Source organism: Myotis nattereri (genome assembly GCF_964212035.1).
Source record: "Myotis nattereri genome assembly, chromosome: 16".
Lineage (NCBI taxonomy): Eukaryota > Metazoa > Chordata > Mammalia > Chiroptera > Vespertilionidae > Myotis > Myotis nattereri.
The window spans coordinates 20,006,054-20,021,285 of NC_138091.1; the positions used below are offsets into that span (position 1 = coordinate 20,006,054).

A 15,232-nucleotide genomic window follows, 5' to 3' on the forward strand; every position below is an offset into this window, starting at 1 on the left:
CCTCTCTCCTATATAGTAAAAGGGTAATATGCCTCCCAGCACCGGGATCAGCGAAGCTGCAAGGCCTCCCAGCACCAGTATTAGCGGAGCTGAGAGGCCTCCCGGCACCGGGATCAGTGTGACAGGGGGCAGTGCCCAAACCCCCTGATCGCCCTGCGGCTCTGTGTGTGACAGGGGGCAGGGCCACAACCTCCCTATATGCCCTGCTCTGTTCGTGACAGGGGAAGGCTCCTCAAACCCCTGATCAGCCCTGCTCTGTGCCTGATAGGGGGGAGTTCCCCAACCCCCTCATCGCCCTGCGGCTCTGTGTGTGACAGGGTGCGGCGCTCCAACCCCCTGATCGGCCCTGCTCTGTGGGTGATAGAGGGCGGCACCCCAACCCCCCCTCCACAGGCCCTGCTCTGTGTGTGACGGGGTAGAGCCATAACCTCCCCATCAGCCCTGCCCTGAGTGTGACAGTGGCGGCGCCACAACCCCCTGATCAGCCCTGCTCTGTGGGTGATAGAAGGCGGCGCCACAACCCCCTTATCTGCCCTGCTCTGTGCGTGACAGGGGGGAGCTCTCCAACCCCCTGATGGGCCCTGCTTTGTGCGTGACAGGGTACAGAGCTCCAACCCCCCTGATGGGCCCTGCTCTGTGCGTGACAGGGGGGAGCTCTCCAACCCCCTGATGGGCCCTGCTCTGTGCGTGACAGGGGGTGGCGTCGCAACCCACCATCGACCCTGCCTTGAGTGTGACAAGGGGCGGTGCCCCAACCCCCCAATCAGCCCTGCTCTGAGCCCAACCAGAGGCGGCACCTAGGGATTGGGCCTGCCCTCTGCCACCTGGGAGCGGGCCTAAGCCAGCAGGTCGTTATCTCCTGAGGGGTCCCAGACTGCGAGAGGGCACAGGCCAGGCTGAGGGACCCCTTCTCCCCCCCAAGTGCACAAACTTTTGTGCGCCAGGCCTCTAGTGATTTAATAAACAGCTCATGTTATAGCTTATATCAGTTGAAAGCACTTTTTTAAAAATTGTTTTATTGCTTAAAGTATTACAAAGAGTATTATACATGTCTCATTTTTATTTTTATATGTATAGCTTATTTATATAATAAAGGGGGGTATAATTATAATGCTTCATTTATAGTCATGTACCACATATCAATGATTAGGTCAATGACAGACCACATATACAATGGTGGTATTCCATATAGCCTAGGTGTGTAGTGTTTTATACCATCTAGGTTTGTGTACATGCACTCTCATGTTTGCACAATGACAACGTTGTTAAAAGATTCTTTTCTCAGAGCATATTGCCATAGTTCAGCAGTGCATGACTATATAGATTGATATATTGATTTAAAATGCCATTCTAGTAGTTGAATGTATTTAGTATCCCTGCTAGGTAGAGGCATTGATTTACTTGAGGCTCTAAGTATGGACATTGAAATATATAATATTTATATATGTATATATGTGTGGGCGTGTGTGTGTAAGAAGAATTTATAAACTAACAGAAAAATAAATAGAATGGGAAAGCTAAAACAGCAAAGAATTGACCAGACCCAGAAGAGACTAATTTGTTGAGATCAAAGGTTTGGTAAACAATTCAAGCTACTCATCAGGAGGAGAGCTTGGGGGCAGGAGCAACAGAGGCCAGTCCCAAGGGTGCAGAGCGAGATGAGAAATAGGTCAGGCTCTGTAGAGGCCCATTCACATGTGAAAAGTTGAGGAGAAGGTGCATTGGGCTCTCACAACAAACTGGGACCATCTATAGAGTGATGAATCATGCCACCACAACAAACATTCTGCCAATTCTTCAAAGTGAGACCTTGGCCCTGGGCATCTCCAAGTGCTTTGTCAGGGAATTAGGGGCTTGGCCAATAGAGTCAATAGATTCAGCTCTGCCCAGGTCTGTTATTGGCTTGGGATGCTCAGGGCTACAAAGTCACTCCCTGCTCTACAGCAGGGTATTCCAGGAGGAAATAGGGCCTGGAGTCAGAATGTACCAACAGGGCCCAAGAGGATAAGATGTGCCTTAGCTCCTGATCCCAGCTCCCAAATCATGCTACTATCTTGGGGGTGGATGAGTTGGCCCCTCCCTGTCATGAGGACACCCTAGCCATGCCTTGGTCAGTCTTCTCCTCCTTCTGGAGAGCTTAGGAAATGAAGCTCTTCTTACCCAAAGAAGAGGAATCTGTTCAAGCATACAGGAATCTAGCCTAAGCTTTCGAAACTGAAAGCCACATCTGGACAGGAGTGAATTCACCAAATGGTGGCACTTTTCTTTGAGGGGTCCTGGGACATGGTTAATAATTACAACTTTAGACAGTTACTGAGCATTCTGTGTCCAATATCATGCAAGTCAGCTACATACTATATATGCTCTTGTCATCTTGATTGATACATCTATAAGGAAACTGAAGCTCAGAGAGGTGAAGATACTTGACCAAAGTTGAGATTCTAACCCAGGTATATTACCACCAGGAACAGAGCTACACCAATACTCACCCCAGGTCTACCCAAGCCCATGTCCACCAGTGTTCTCTAGGCCAAATTCTGGACCTCACCCTTTAACCAGGCAGGACTATTCCTTTGGGATGCTATACAAAAAGCAAGAGGCAAAGTGCACAAAGTCTCCTTGTAGCTCACTGTGCTGAGCCCAGCCAGGAAACCAAGACCTCAGGAAACCCTGTCGCTTGCTGTCTGGGCTGAAGCTTCTTGTCCTGGAAACAATGACCTCAGTGACTAATAGGGCCCTCATTTAGGAATTTGGCACTGGCTGCTTTTTACCCTCATGGGTGAAGTCCTACATGCAGTTCTTAACCCACTCTGCGCTAGGCAAGCCAGGACAGCTGATCACCTTAGCAAGAAGACAAGTTGGATATACACACAGCACCACCCAGAATTCAGTCAAAATTAGTGTGGCACAGAGTTTAAGTGCCGTGAACTATGGTCTGAGAGCAGGGATCTCAGCCCAGGGCTGTAGCTGACTCATGACCTTCGAAAAAGCACTTCCCTCCAGGAGCTTCAGTTCCCCCATCTGACACGTGAGGACATTCCAGTTCTGTGGAGGGTGAGGTGACATCATCCAATTAGTGTCACCAAGGCAGTGCAAAGTTCACCACCTCTTGGAGAAGCAATTTGGCAAAATCTGGCATCCTTTCCCACACTTTCTTATCCCTTGGGACTTACGATTCCAAGGTAATAGCTCAAGGGAAATAGAAAAGTTCTCTGCAGAAACATGTGCATTGAAGGACTATCTATCATGGCAAAGCAACCTTAACACTACAACAAGAAGCAGTGAACTAGGGATGCTACATCCACTAGGAGGGATCAAGTACTGCAGTCATTAGAAAGGTCCACAGGCTCTTGGGGAAATTTAAACCAGCTTGGGAAAGGCAAGGCTACATGGCCAAAATGAAAACATGAAAAGGTGTTGCTGCAGAGAAAGACTAATGGAAAAGGGAAAGATGGTAATAATAGTTGCACTGCTTGGTAAGATCAGATGTAAATATTTCTGCATTTTGTCAGGTGGTGTACACCACTATGATATATTTTTCACACACACACACAAAGGAATTAATAAATGAGAAAACTTTAGCTGTAGTCTCCACAGCTGCTCCTGGGATTAAATCAGTCAGCCATGTTCTGATTGGTGCCCATGCAGCCCAAGGGCCTGTGAGCCTTGCTGGATGTCCCTGTGCTGCCCAGAAATGGCCTGCATTGCAACAATTGCCAGGAAACACAGATGGAGCCAGGACTCCTGACATTTAGGCCAGTGTATCTCTCACAACCAGCCTTCATCCCTTAAGCTCTCTATTGTGCTGACAATGTCCACACCTGGTACACTGGTCAGAGATTTTGGCTGCAATCAAAGAAACCAATTCTGGCTGATTTGGACAGAAAAGGAATGTATAAGAATATTATCGGAGAACCAAGATGGCAGCATAGGTTAACGCCGGAGTTTGCTGCCTCAAACAACCACTTCAAAAGTGAAACTAAAAGACGGAACGGACATCACCCAGAACCACAGGAACGCGGCTGAGTGGAAGTCCTACAACTAGGAGGAAAGAGAAACGCATACCGACACTCAGAGGAGGCGCAGTGCTGAAGTCAAATACTGAGGTGCGGAGTGCATGCAGAGCGGGCTGGTGGCTGAGGGCGTGGATGGCATTTTCAATCGGAGGGAGTCGCAGACTCTGAGCTCCAGATCCGGGCTAGTCTTTAGGGACCCAGACTCTAACGGGAGAAGCGGGACTGTCTGGCTTTGGTCGGAGCGAGTGCAGCTTTTTCTCCGAGGTTTGCAGCGGTTGCTGGGACTCGGAGAGGCAGAGCCCCTGGGGACAGGACTAAGAGAAGCCATAACTGCTCTCTCCGGCCCACCCTGTTGATCCCATGTGACCCACCCGTCCCGCCCAAGCCCTGCACAGAGGCATTTGCCGGATAGCCTCAGGCAAAGGCTAGATTAGCACCTCCCTAGAGGACAGAAGTTCTCTCACTGCAGACACAGCTGATTCTCACAGCCACTTGGCCTGGAGGTCAAATGCCCCCTAGTATTAGCTACAACAATCAAGGCTTAACTACAAGACTGCGCACAAAGACCACTAGGGGGTGCACCAAGAAAGAATAACAAAATGCAGAGACAAAGAAACAGGACAAAATTGTCAATGGAAGATATAGAGTTCAGAACCACACTTTTAAGGTCTCTCAAGAACTGTCTAGAAGCCGCCGATAAACTTAATGAGATCCTCGAGAAATCTAATGAGACCCTCGATGTTGTGATAAAGGACCAACTAGAAATTAAGCATACACCAACTGAAATAAAGAATACTATACAGACTCCCAACAGCAGACCAGAGGAGCGCAAGAATCAAGTCAAAGATTTGAAATGCGAAGAAGCAAAAAACACCCAACCGGAAAAGCAAAATCAAAAAAAGAATCCGAAAATATGAAGATAGTGTAAGGAGCCTCTGGGACAGCTTCAAGCGTACCAACATCAGAATTATAGGGGTGCCAGAAGATGAGAGAGAGCAAGATATTGAAAACCTATTTGAAGAAATAATGACAGAAAACTTCCCCTACCTGGTGAAAGAAATAGACTTACAGGTCCAAGAGCGCAGAGAACCCCAAACAAAAGGAATCCAAAGAGGACCACACCAAGACACATCATAATTAAAATGCCAAGAGCAAAAGACAAAGAGAGAATCTTAAAAGCAGCAAGAGAAAGAAAATCAGTTACCTACAAGGGAATACCCATACGACTGTCAGCTGATTTCTCATCAGAAACTTTGCAGGCCAGAAGGGAGTGAGAGAAATATTCAAAGTGATGAATACCAAGAACCTACAACCAAGATTACTTTACCCAGCAAAGCTATCATTCAGAATTGAAGGTCAGATAAAGAGCTTCACAGATAAGGAAAAGCTAAAGGAGTTCATCACCACCAAACCAGGATTATATGAAATGCTGAAAGGTATCCTTTAAGAAGAGGACGAGGAAGAAAAAGGTAAAGATACAAATTATGAACAACAAATATGCATCTATCAACAAGTGAATCTAAGAATCAAGTGAATAAATAATCTGATGAACAGAATGAACTGGTGATTATAATAGAATCAGGGACATAGAAAGGGAATGGACTGACTATTCTTGGGGGGGGGGGGGGAAGGGTGTGGGAGATGTGGGAAGAGACTGGACAAAAATCGTGCACCTATGGATGAGGACAGTGGGTGGGGAGTGAGGGCGGAGGGTGGGGCGGGAACTGGGAGGAGGGGAGTTATGGGGGGGAAAAAGAGGAACAAATGTAATAATCTGAACAATAAAGTTTTAATTAAAACTGAAAAAAAAAGAATATTATCGAGTAGCTCATAGACTTTTTTTTTTTTTAATATATTTTATTGAGTTTTTACAGAGAGGAAGGGAGAGAGATAGAGAGTTAGAAACATCGATGAGAGAGAAACATCGGTCAGCTGCCTCCTGCACATCTCCCACTGGGGATGTGCCCGCAACCCAGGTACATGCCCTTGACCAGAATCGAACCAGGGACCTTTCAGTCCGCAAGCCGACGCTCTATCCACTGAGCCAAACCGGTTTCAGCAGCTCATAGACTTTACAAACAATTAGACACAAGCATTAAAGGAAAAGAAGACATTAACCAAATAATGTTGAGAAGCCAAGAACACAGCCAAATTCCAGAGGAAAAATATGGAGAAGCTAGGCTATTATAAAGGTTTGGCTTGAGTGGCTTCTCACAATGCTACCATTCTGGAAAACCTATTGCCCACAACCCCAAAAAGACCCAGACCCAGGATGCTGCCTTCCCCAGATAGGCCACTGAGTCTATGCCTAAGGACTCCACTGCCCCAGGCATACATGACTCAGTGAGGGCACCAAATGCTCATCTTTCAAATTTATTCTTTTCAGGGCAACATGTGGACATATCCTGGTTCCAAGTGGCCCACATTAAAGAGGATGGGATACTCATGGAGAAGCCAGCCAGCGTGGAGCCACAGTACATAGTCCTGGAGAACCCTAGCTTCTCCCCCATAGGCGTTCTACTGAGAATGATCCAGACAGCCCTGAGCATTCGTGTCATCGCCAATGTGTTGCTCTACTATCGCCACCAACCCGAGGAAGTCAACTTCCACCTCTACTTAATCCCCAGCGACTGCACCATTCGAAAGGTTGCCCCAATAGCTGGAAAGGGCAGGCCAGGATGGGCTGACAGAGACATGACATGCATCCAGAGAGCTTCCTAGATGGGTCAACTGGGCTTAAGTATGGGACATGGACTGGTCTCCTGTCCCTCAGGCCTCCCTCACCTGGGCTCACTGCTTCACTACCCATTGCTAGACACCTTTTGCAGTTCTTTCCAGGAGTCAGAAGGATGGGAGGGCTCCCTGCCCAGAGCTGCAGCCACTCTTCCATTCTCACTTCTTCTCTAGCAATGCCCCATTCACACCCTGAACACAGCACTGGCCAAGTGTGGGGATCTCTGTGTAGCAGTCATTGGGGTGAGAGAGTTCATGGGTGGTATAACCCCTTCACCCACATAAATATGTGGAAACACCACATAAAAACTCTTCTTTCTTAATCAGTGTCTGTATTCCCTTTAGGCCATCGATGATGTAGAAAAGAAGTTCCAGTTTTTTCAAATACGCAAGTCGGCCATGCAGCCACATCTCCACATGGGCTTCCAATATACTGTGTCTGGTTCAGACAAGTTGGAAATAATCCCTGAGGTGAGTAGTCTAGATATCCCCTCCCTGCTGAGAGGTCATGCTGGGAATAGCTGTGAGGCAGGTTTCAGAGCTTCCCCAGGGGCAGGCCCGGTTAGGGTTTGGCAGACAGCGAGTGGAATTTTGGGTAAGAAGGAATGCTTCATAGATTGGGAGAAAGGAGGATAGTAAGAGGCAGGTTCATATTCAGGATAGGGATAACAATGGGGTTTGACAGGGGAACTGGAAGTGTTGGGCTATAGGGTGTTGATGCTCTTCAAGCAAAACCAACAGGAAAACATCTATAGCTGAACACAGTGGGATTATTACTCATTGCAGTGAGATAACACACACCAATGAGAACCATAGCACCCCCTCATCAAGAGATGCGGAAAGAACCTATTTCAGGATTTGGGCCTTAGTTGAGTAATTTTGGCGAAGATCTAAGGAAATGGAGATTTGGTCTAGATCTGGTATTGTCAGAAGGAAGGGCAATTCTATGATTGGGAACCTCTACACATTTTCTCTCTAAGAAGGAAAAGCACCACAATTGTGAAGGTTTAATTGCTGAAATAGCTCATTTTGAAGTGGAATGGGGCGAAGTTTAGCTATTGTGAGATTGTATGTGGATAACACAGCAGAGATGGCAGCATCAGATTAGTTTGTAATAAGAATGAGTTCTAGTTGTGAGCGTCACATCAGGTCTGGGCATCAGGAGCTGTCTTCTATCCTTTCTCAGTCTCCCCTTTCACCAAAGGGAATGAAGTCAGGCCACTGGACATTCATCCATGATATCCAAATGTTCACCATTGCCAAGATTTGTTGCTTAGGGTCAAATTTTCAACAGAATGGTAGTTTGTAGTTCAACCAGGGTCAATCTTTTTTTTTTCCCCTTCTGTTCTGAGATGAGTCCTTGGACCACTTTAAGTGACAGTGACGGATGGTTTACATTCCCCGAAGTAAGGAGAAAGAATTATATAACTTTTAAGTTGAGAAACATGAATCCAACAATAAATACCTTAGATTTTCCTGCTGCGTCAGATCTTAACAAGGGATGAGAGACATGATTCACTCATTCACCACACATTTACCCAGTGCCAACCATGTGCTGTCTTCATTTGTGATAGTCCAGTGAACAAGACAGAAAGGCCCTGCCCTTGGGAAGATGACCTTCTGGTGGATGAGACCTACATCATTAAAGAAATGGACCTAGAACCATAAGTGCGATGAAGAAAACAACCATGACACTTAAGAGAGTGACTTGAGCTGCTTTATACTGGGTGGTTAGGGAGGAGCTGCTGAGCAGTGACATATAAGCTGATACCTGAGTGACAAGAATGGCCCTAGGAGGTGAATATTTGTAACAGAGCACTTCAGGTCCAGAGGATAGAGGAGCAGGCACCCTTGATCCCTCCACATGACAAATAGGACAGTGTGGCAGAGCTTAATGAGTGTAGCAAAGGGAGAAGTTAGGTGGGGTCACACAAGAGACAGAGGTTTCCTAGGGCCCATCAACTATGTTGCCCTGATATGGAGTTTGGATTTTGTTCTAAGTGCAATGATAAGATCTCAGAGGTTGTTGCTTGGTAATACAAGACCTGCGTTAGTTTCATATAGTTGCCTCTGGCTGCTGGGTAAGAATGGGTGATAAGAAGACAAGAGTGAAAACAAAAGACAAATCAAAGGACCATTGCTATGGTACCTGCAGGAGCTGCAGATGCCTTGATTAGGGAAAAAGTAGCTGAGATGAAGATAAATTGATGGATTAAGGGTGTATGTTGCAAGTATAGTATAGCCCATAGAACTTGACTTATAAGAGAGAAAACTAAAAAAATAAAAAGGAGAAAAAGAGAGAGAGAAAGCTAAGAATTAAAGATGATGCCTTAATATGGAATATGGATATTCAGTGGTGGTAGTGCCATTTACTGCATGTGGGGAAACGGAAGGGAACATTTTTGGAAGACAGTTGAGAATCAAGAGTCGACTTGAATGTGATTTAGAAAAGGGGACAGATATAAATTTTTTGTTGATTAAAAGTGGGTCAAGCTGGGATATGGGAGTGGCCAGGGAAAGGTTAATGCGGGAGGGCAGGGGAGGAGACATATGTAATACTTTAAACAATAAAGAATTTAAATTTTTTAAAAAAATACATAATAGCCCTAGCTGGTTTGTCTCAGTGGATAAATGGAACAAAGGGTCCCAGGTTAGATTTCGGTCAAAGGCACATGCCTGGGTTGTGGGCTCGGTTCAATGTGCAGGAGGCAGCCGATCAATGGTTCACTCTCATCATTGATGTTTCTATCTGTCTCTTTATCTCCCTTCCTCTCTGAAATCAATAAAAATATATTTTTTTAAAAAATACATAATACTTGGTAATGATAATAAACTACTATGTTACTATCTGTTTTTTAAAAAGTATGTCAAGCTTAGGATCCATGAAGAAGACAGGCTTTGGGCTGGAGAAATGAGAATTTGGGTTCAAGATGGAGGAGGTGGAGGAAGAAGGATCTGCTTCAAGATGGAGGGAGAAGGATCTGGTTTAAGATGTGTGAGCACTACGTTAGAGATGAGTCCTGATTCATCCATGGGGTACCCAGCCATGTCCTCTTACTTCTGAGTTGGGATTTGTGAAAAATGAGGAAGAGAGCAGAGCCTGAGGTGGCATTAATTTCAGTAGAGATCATTCAAGGATCCCCATGGGCTAAGCAGGACCAAGAAGGTGTCAGGTGGGAAGACACCTCACTTGCAGGATGAATGGTGCAACATCACCACTTTTTCTACAGGAACTGGAGCTCTGCTATCGAAGCCCTGCGAGACCCCAGGTCTTCTCTGAGTTCTACGTTCATCATTTTGGATCGGGGATCCGGCTGCAGATTAAAAGCAAAATTGATGAGACTGTGGTATGGAAGGCCTTGGTGAAATCAGGTAAAGTCAAAACAAGTCCATAGAGCTCAGTGGTGGGAAACAGATAGTCAATAAAATATTCTGCCTGTGTGTGTGTGTGTGTGTGTGTGTGTGTGTGTGTGTGTGTGTGTGAGCACAATTTGCTGATGAGAAGAAATAGCCCAGAGAAGTTATGCGATTTTTTTTTCTAGGTACATAACAGTTGTGTGACTAGAATTTGAATTAAAGTTTGTCTGCCCTAACTGGTTTAGCTCAGTGGATAGAGTGTCGGCCTGTGGACTGAAGGGTCCCAGGTTCGATTCCGGTCAAGGGCATGTACCTTGGTTGCGGGCACATCCCCAGTAGGGGGTGTGCAGGAGGCAGCTAATCGATGTTTCTCTCTCATCGATGTTTCTAACTCTCTATTCCTCTCCTTTCCTCTCTGTAAAAAAATCAGTAAAGTTGGTCTGACTCTGAGCTCCATTCCCTCTCCCGTGCACTGTGCACAGTGTCTCTACACTGCCCTTGATTTAACAGATTTTGACCCACAAGGCATTTGGCAAAATTTATCATAATTGATTGGATATGAGATGAAAAAATAAGAAATAGACAGTTATATGGTTGTATGAATTAAGCCCATTATGACAATAGCACATATACTAACTTGGCTCACTCAGATATTTTCAAAGTAGACAAGAGGGAATCAAATAATGAACTTTCAGGAATGAATGTAACTTTTCAGTGTCTTAAACCAGCACCAACACGCCCAAGAAGCAAAATCCCTCAAAAGTCCTTCTAGGGCCCGCTGGTGTTGCTCAGTGGGTAAGGGTCAATCCATGAATCAGGAGGTCATGGTTCGATTCCCAGTCAGGACACATACCCAGGTTGTGGGCTTGATCCCCAGTAGGGGCTATACGGGCGACAGCCTATCAATGATTCTCTCTCATCATTGATGTTTCTAATTCTCTCTCACCCTTACTCTCTCTGCAATCAATAATAAAAACAGGTTTTAAAAATAAAAGTCCTTCTAGGAAAAAGCAGATCATGTTCAATGTTAAAGCCTAGTGAATCTGGCCCCTGCCAGTGTAGGTCAGTAGTTAGAGTGTCAGCCCATGGACCAAAGGGTCGCAGTTTAATTCCCTGTCAAGGGTAGATACCTGGGTTGTAGGTTCCATCCCTGGCCCTAGTCAGGGTGCATGTGGGATGCAACCAATCAATGTATTTCTCTCATATTGTTGATTCTCTCTCATTCTCTCTCTCTCTCTCTCTCTCTCTCTCTCTCTCTCTCTCCTCCCTCCCTTCCACTCTCTCTGGAAATTAATGGGAAAAATAGCCTCAGGTGAGGATTAACAACAAAAAATATATATAGTGAATCTTCCTCCTGAGGTGCCACACAGGCTTTCCAGGGAGGAGAAAGATAATGGTCTTTACTCTTCTTGGCTTGGGCGCAATCACAGGTGTGGACTAACCAGCCCCAGCATCAGAACTCCTTTGAATCTCACTCTGGCACTTACTTGCTGGGTGATCTTGGGAAAATGACTTCACCCTTTTGAGTGTCAGATTCCTCATTTATAAAAAGAGGGTCATATGGCCTAACTTGTAGGATTATTGCAAAGATTAAATAAATTATATGCATCAAGCATGTCAAACTCAAAGGCTAACATGGGCCAAATAAAGAAGAAATGTAGATTTATTTCTATCGAGACTTCTGAATACTAAGAACTAAAATAAATGAGAAATTGTTAATATAAAATAATAGAATATATTAATAAAATTTAATATTTTTTCTTGAACATTAACTTACCAGACACTGAATAACTGCCAAATTAATAAGTGTAATGCAAACAAACCTATTTTTCTTGTTCTCCGAAAGCAAAATATTTCCTGTTGTGCACATCAAACAAGTTAGTCCAAGAATAATGACGTGGCAGTTGGCTGCTAAAATATTCGCTGCTAGTATTAGTGGAGAGAAATTGTGCACCTATGGGTAAGACAAGTAAGGGAAATGAATGCAACACGATTATGTAATCAGTCATTAGCGAACGTTGTAGTTCGTCATTAATAATTATGTATAACAGGATATTGTAAAAATTAAGTTACGAAATTTTTATTAAAATGTTTCTTACATACCATTATATTGGCTGGGCCACAAAAATATTCATTGTGGGCTGCATGTGGCCTGCGGGCTCTGAGTTTGACATCTTTGATGTACATGCATATCTCATGCAGTGGTCCTTATAAATCAGGGATGGGGAACCTTTTTTCTGCAAGGGCCATTTGGATATGTATAACATCATTTGTGAGCCATACAAAATTATCAAGTTAAAAATTAGCCTACTGCTCTAGCCAGTTTGGCTCAGTGGGTAGAGCATCCGCCCATGGACTAAAGGGTCCTAGATTTGATTCCAGTCAAGGATATGGACCTTAGTTGCAGGCTCTATCCCTGGACATGGTCGGGGCCCATGTTTCTCTCTGTCTCTCCCCCTCCCTTCCACTCTCTCTAAAAATCAATAGAAAAATATCCTCAGGTGATTAACATGCACAAAAATTAAAAAATAGCCTGCTATTTTTGGTCAAACATTTAATTAACTCACCCCTAATGCCTTGGCAGGGCCAGACCAAATGATTTCATGGACTTATACAGCCCATTGGCTAGACATAGCCTACCCTTGTTATTAATAGTAGCAGTGTTATAATTTATCTTTATGTTAAATGATCTCCTTAATCCTGCTCTTTGGAGCTGACAAAAGAATTTATTTCCAGCCCCCATGGGAAAGCCCTTCAGGTACGTGAAGATAGATCGTAGCCTCCCTTAAGTCTCCTCCTGTGCAAGTTAAACATCTCTATTTTCTTCCATCATTCCTCTTACATTTTGGATTTTAACATCTTTGCCTCCTCGGTAGATGTGCCCATTTGAGGAAGAGTCAGGATAGACTCTAAGACTGTCCAGTCAGCATGGAGGACATGGGACACCCTCCTCCCTCCATCCAAGTGAACCCTCTGCTCCCAACACCACAACTGGAGCTCCCCTGTGTTTGGCTTCCCTTCCACACTGTCAGGTCACACTGAACTTGGGTCAGCTCAAAACCTCAGGCTGTGTCCACAGGGGCTCTGTGGACTCCCTCTTCCTCTCCACATGCAAGTAATTATTTAATCCCCTTTTTGTTGTTGTTGTTGTTTGTTTGTTTCCATTGAAATTTACCTATTACTCTGAATTGCTAAGATTTTCTTGATCTTAATTCTTGATTCTGACATCAGACTCCAGAACAAACAGTGTGGGAATCAAAGTGCAAAAAAGGTCAAGGAGGTAGATTTCGCTCAGAATAAGATCTCATTGTTGAAGATATCTAGCAAAGGTCTCAATTATTTCTCCACCAGAGTTCCATTCAGGCCAAGACAGAATTAAACCCTGTGCAAAGGGGTGTAAATGGGAAAATTGGGCCTCAGTTTCCCAATATGCATGAAGAAATGATTCATCAACATTGTCTCTAAGGGCACTTGCAACCCTTAATCCTTATTCTATCAGAATTAGTCTGTAGTTTGTCTCAGAACAAATCTCAAAAGAGAAAAGTAGGTAGGAGTTTCAAGGCTTATCATTTGTGTTAGTAACTATCATTGATACTGATGCTTATTCATATCTCTTTTCCTCCAGGAGACCTCAGACCTGCAGCTAACCTGGTCTCTCAAGTGCTGACAGGTCAGTAACAGTGTTAGAGGCCACAGGAGCCACAGCAGTTCTGGAGTGTACTACCTGGTCCTCCACGAAGAGAGGAGAGAAAAAAAGGGGACTCATTAAACCTCACAAGGGTTCAGTCCTTGGAGAGGTGTGTGCCCCAGGGCAGAGTTCTCCCCCATCCCTTTTATCCCTGCCCATCATGGCTCTGGCACCTCCCACTGAACAATCTCAAATGACTCCATCATGAACCTGACCCCCACCCTTAGCTCAGCAGAATGCTAGGCTGGAAGGTGACATGAGGGAGGGCAGAGGTACCTTTCGGTGGTCCATGAAATGTGTGGGGATCAGGGAGGAGCTAGGGATGCAGATAAAGGGAGTGAAGAGTTAGACTGGGGAATTAGAGGGAGAGGATTTGATGGAAACCCTTTCTTATTCATTACTGGCCTCACTTTCATCCACAGATGACCCTACTTTGCTACGCTTTTTGGAGCAGCATCGGGTACCGCTGGTGGATCGAGTGACATCGGTGGATGCAGTCCTAGACAGGCTGTATGGACAGGTGCTGAGCGAGGAGCAGTATGAGAGGGTGCGGGCTGAGCCCACTAATCAAGACAAGATGAGGAAGCTGTTCAGCTTCAGCAAGTCCTGGAACAGGGCCTGCAAATGTCAACTCTACCGAGCCCTGAAGGAGACCCATCCTCACCTAATTATTGATCTCTGGGAGAAGTGACGCAGTGGAGGAGATTAGGGGAGCTAATGACAAGCTCGGCAGCTGAAGTCTGAACACCTGCTTATGAGTCCTGGCTCTGACTGTCTAGGCTTTGGGTCTAGGTTTCTTCAAGTCTAAACACATTGCCATTACCCAGCCGGAGTGGCTCAGTGGTTGAGTGTCATCCTGTGCACCAAAAGGTTGCTGGTTCAATTTCTGGTCAGAGCACATATCTAGGTTTCAGGTTCAGAAGGCAACTGATTGATGTTTTTTATCTCTCTCTCTCTCTCTCTCTCTCTCTCTCTCTCTCCCTCCCTCTCTTCCTCCTTCTCTCTCTAAGCATGTCCTCAGTGAGTATAAATATATAAACAAACAAACACATTGCCATTTGAGTTGCCTTCTTGCCCTAAAGTTATGGAGCATTGATAATATCTTTGCTGGGCATTATATATCCATGCTCAGTGATGCCACACGGGCTCCCAGTCTGCCTCCCTATTATTAGGGACCAGTAGATATTTGTATACCATGATACATTTTTCATATCATGACCCTACATTTATGTATCATGCTACTACACTACAGTAAGGCAGAATACTGGGTAGACAGCGGGCCTAAGATTGAGAAATATGTGGGAGACGTTAGATTTAGACCATGGGTGGGCAAACTTTTTGACTCAAGGGCCACAATGGGTTCTTAAACTGGACAGGAGGGTCGGAACAAAAGCATGGATGGAGTGTTTGTGTGAACTAATATAAATTCAAAGTAAAC

General features: G+C 45.1%; 1 protein-coding gene across 1 annotated transcript in view; it reads left to right on the plus strand.

The window, feature by feature from the left end:
* Positions 1-14,485, plus strand: part of LOC308531821 (NACHT, LRR and PYD domains-containing protein 1-like) — a gene marked incomplete at both ends in the record, with an annotated part of 90,933 nt that extends 76,448 nt beyond the window's left edge. Inside the window, 4 exons of the mRNA XM_081108928.1 lie at positions 6,403-6,662; positions 7,095-7,220; positions 9,980-10,121; positions 14,217-14,485. Coding sequence (XP_080965054.1) covers positions 6,403-6,662; positions 7,095-7,220; positions 9,980-10,121; positions 14,217-14,485 — 797 coding nt within the window. The remainder of the gene's footprint in view (positions 1-6,402; positions 6,663-7,094; positions 7,221-9,979; positions 10,122-14,216) is intronic.
* Positions 14,486-15,232: the final 747 nt, after the last annotated feature.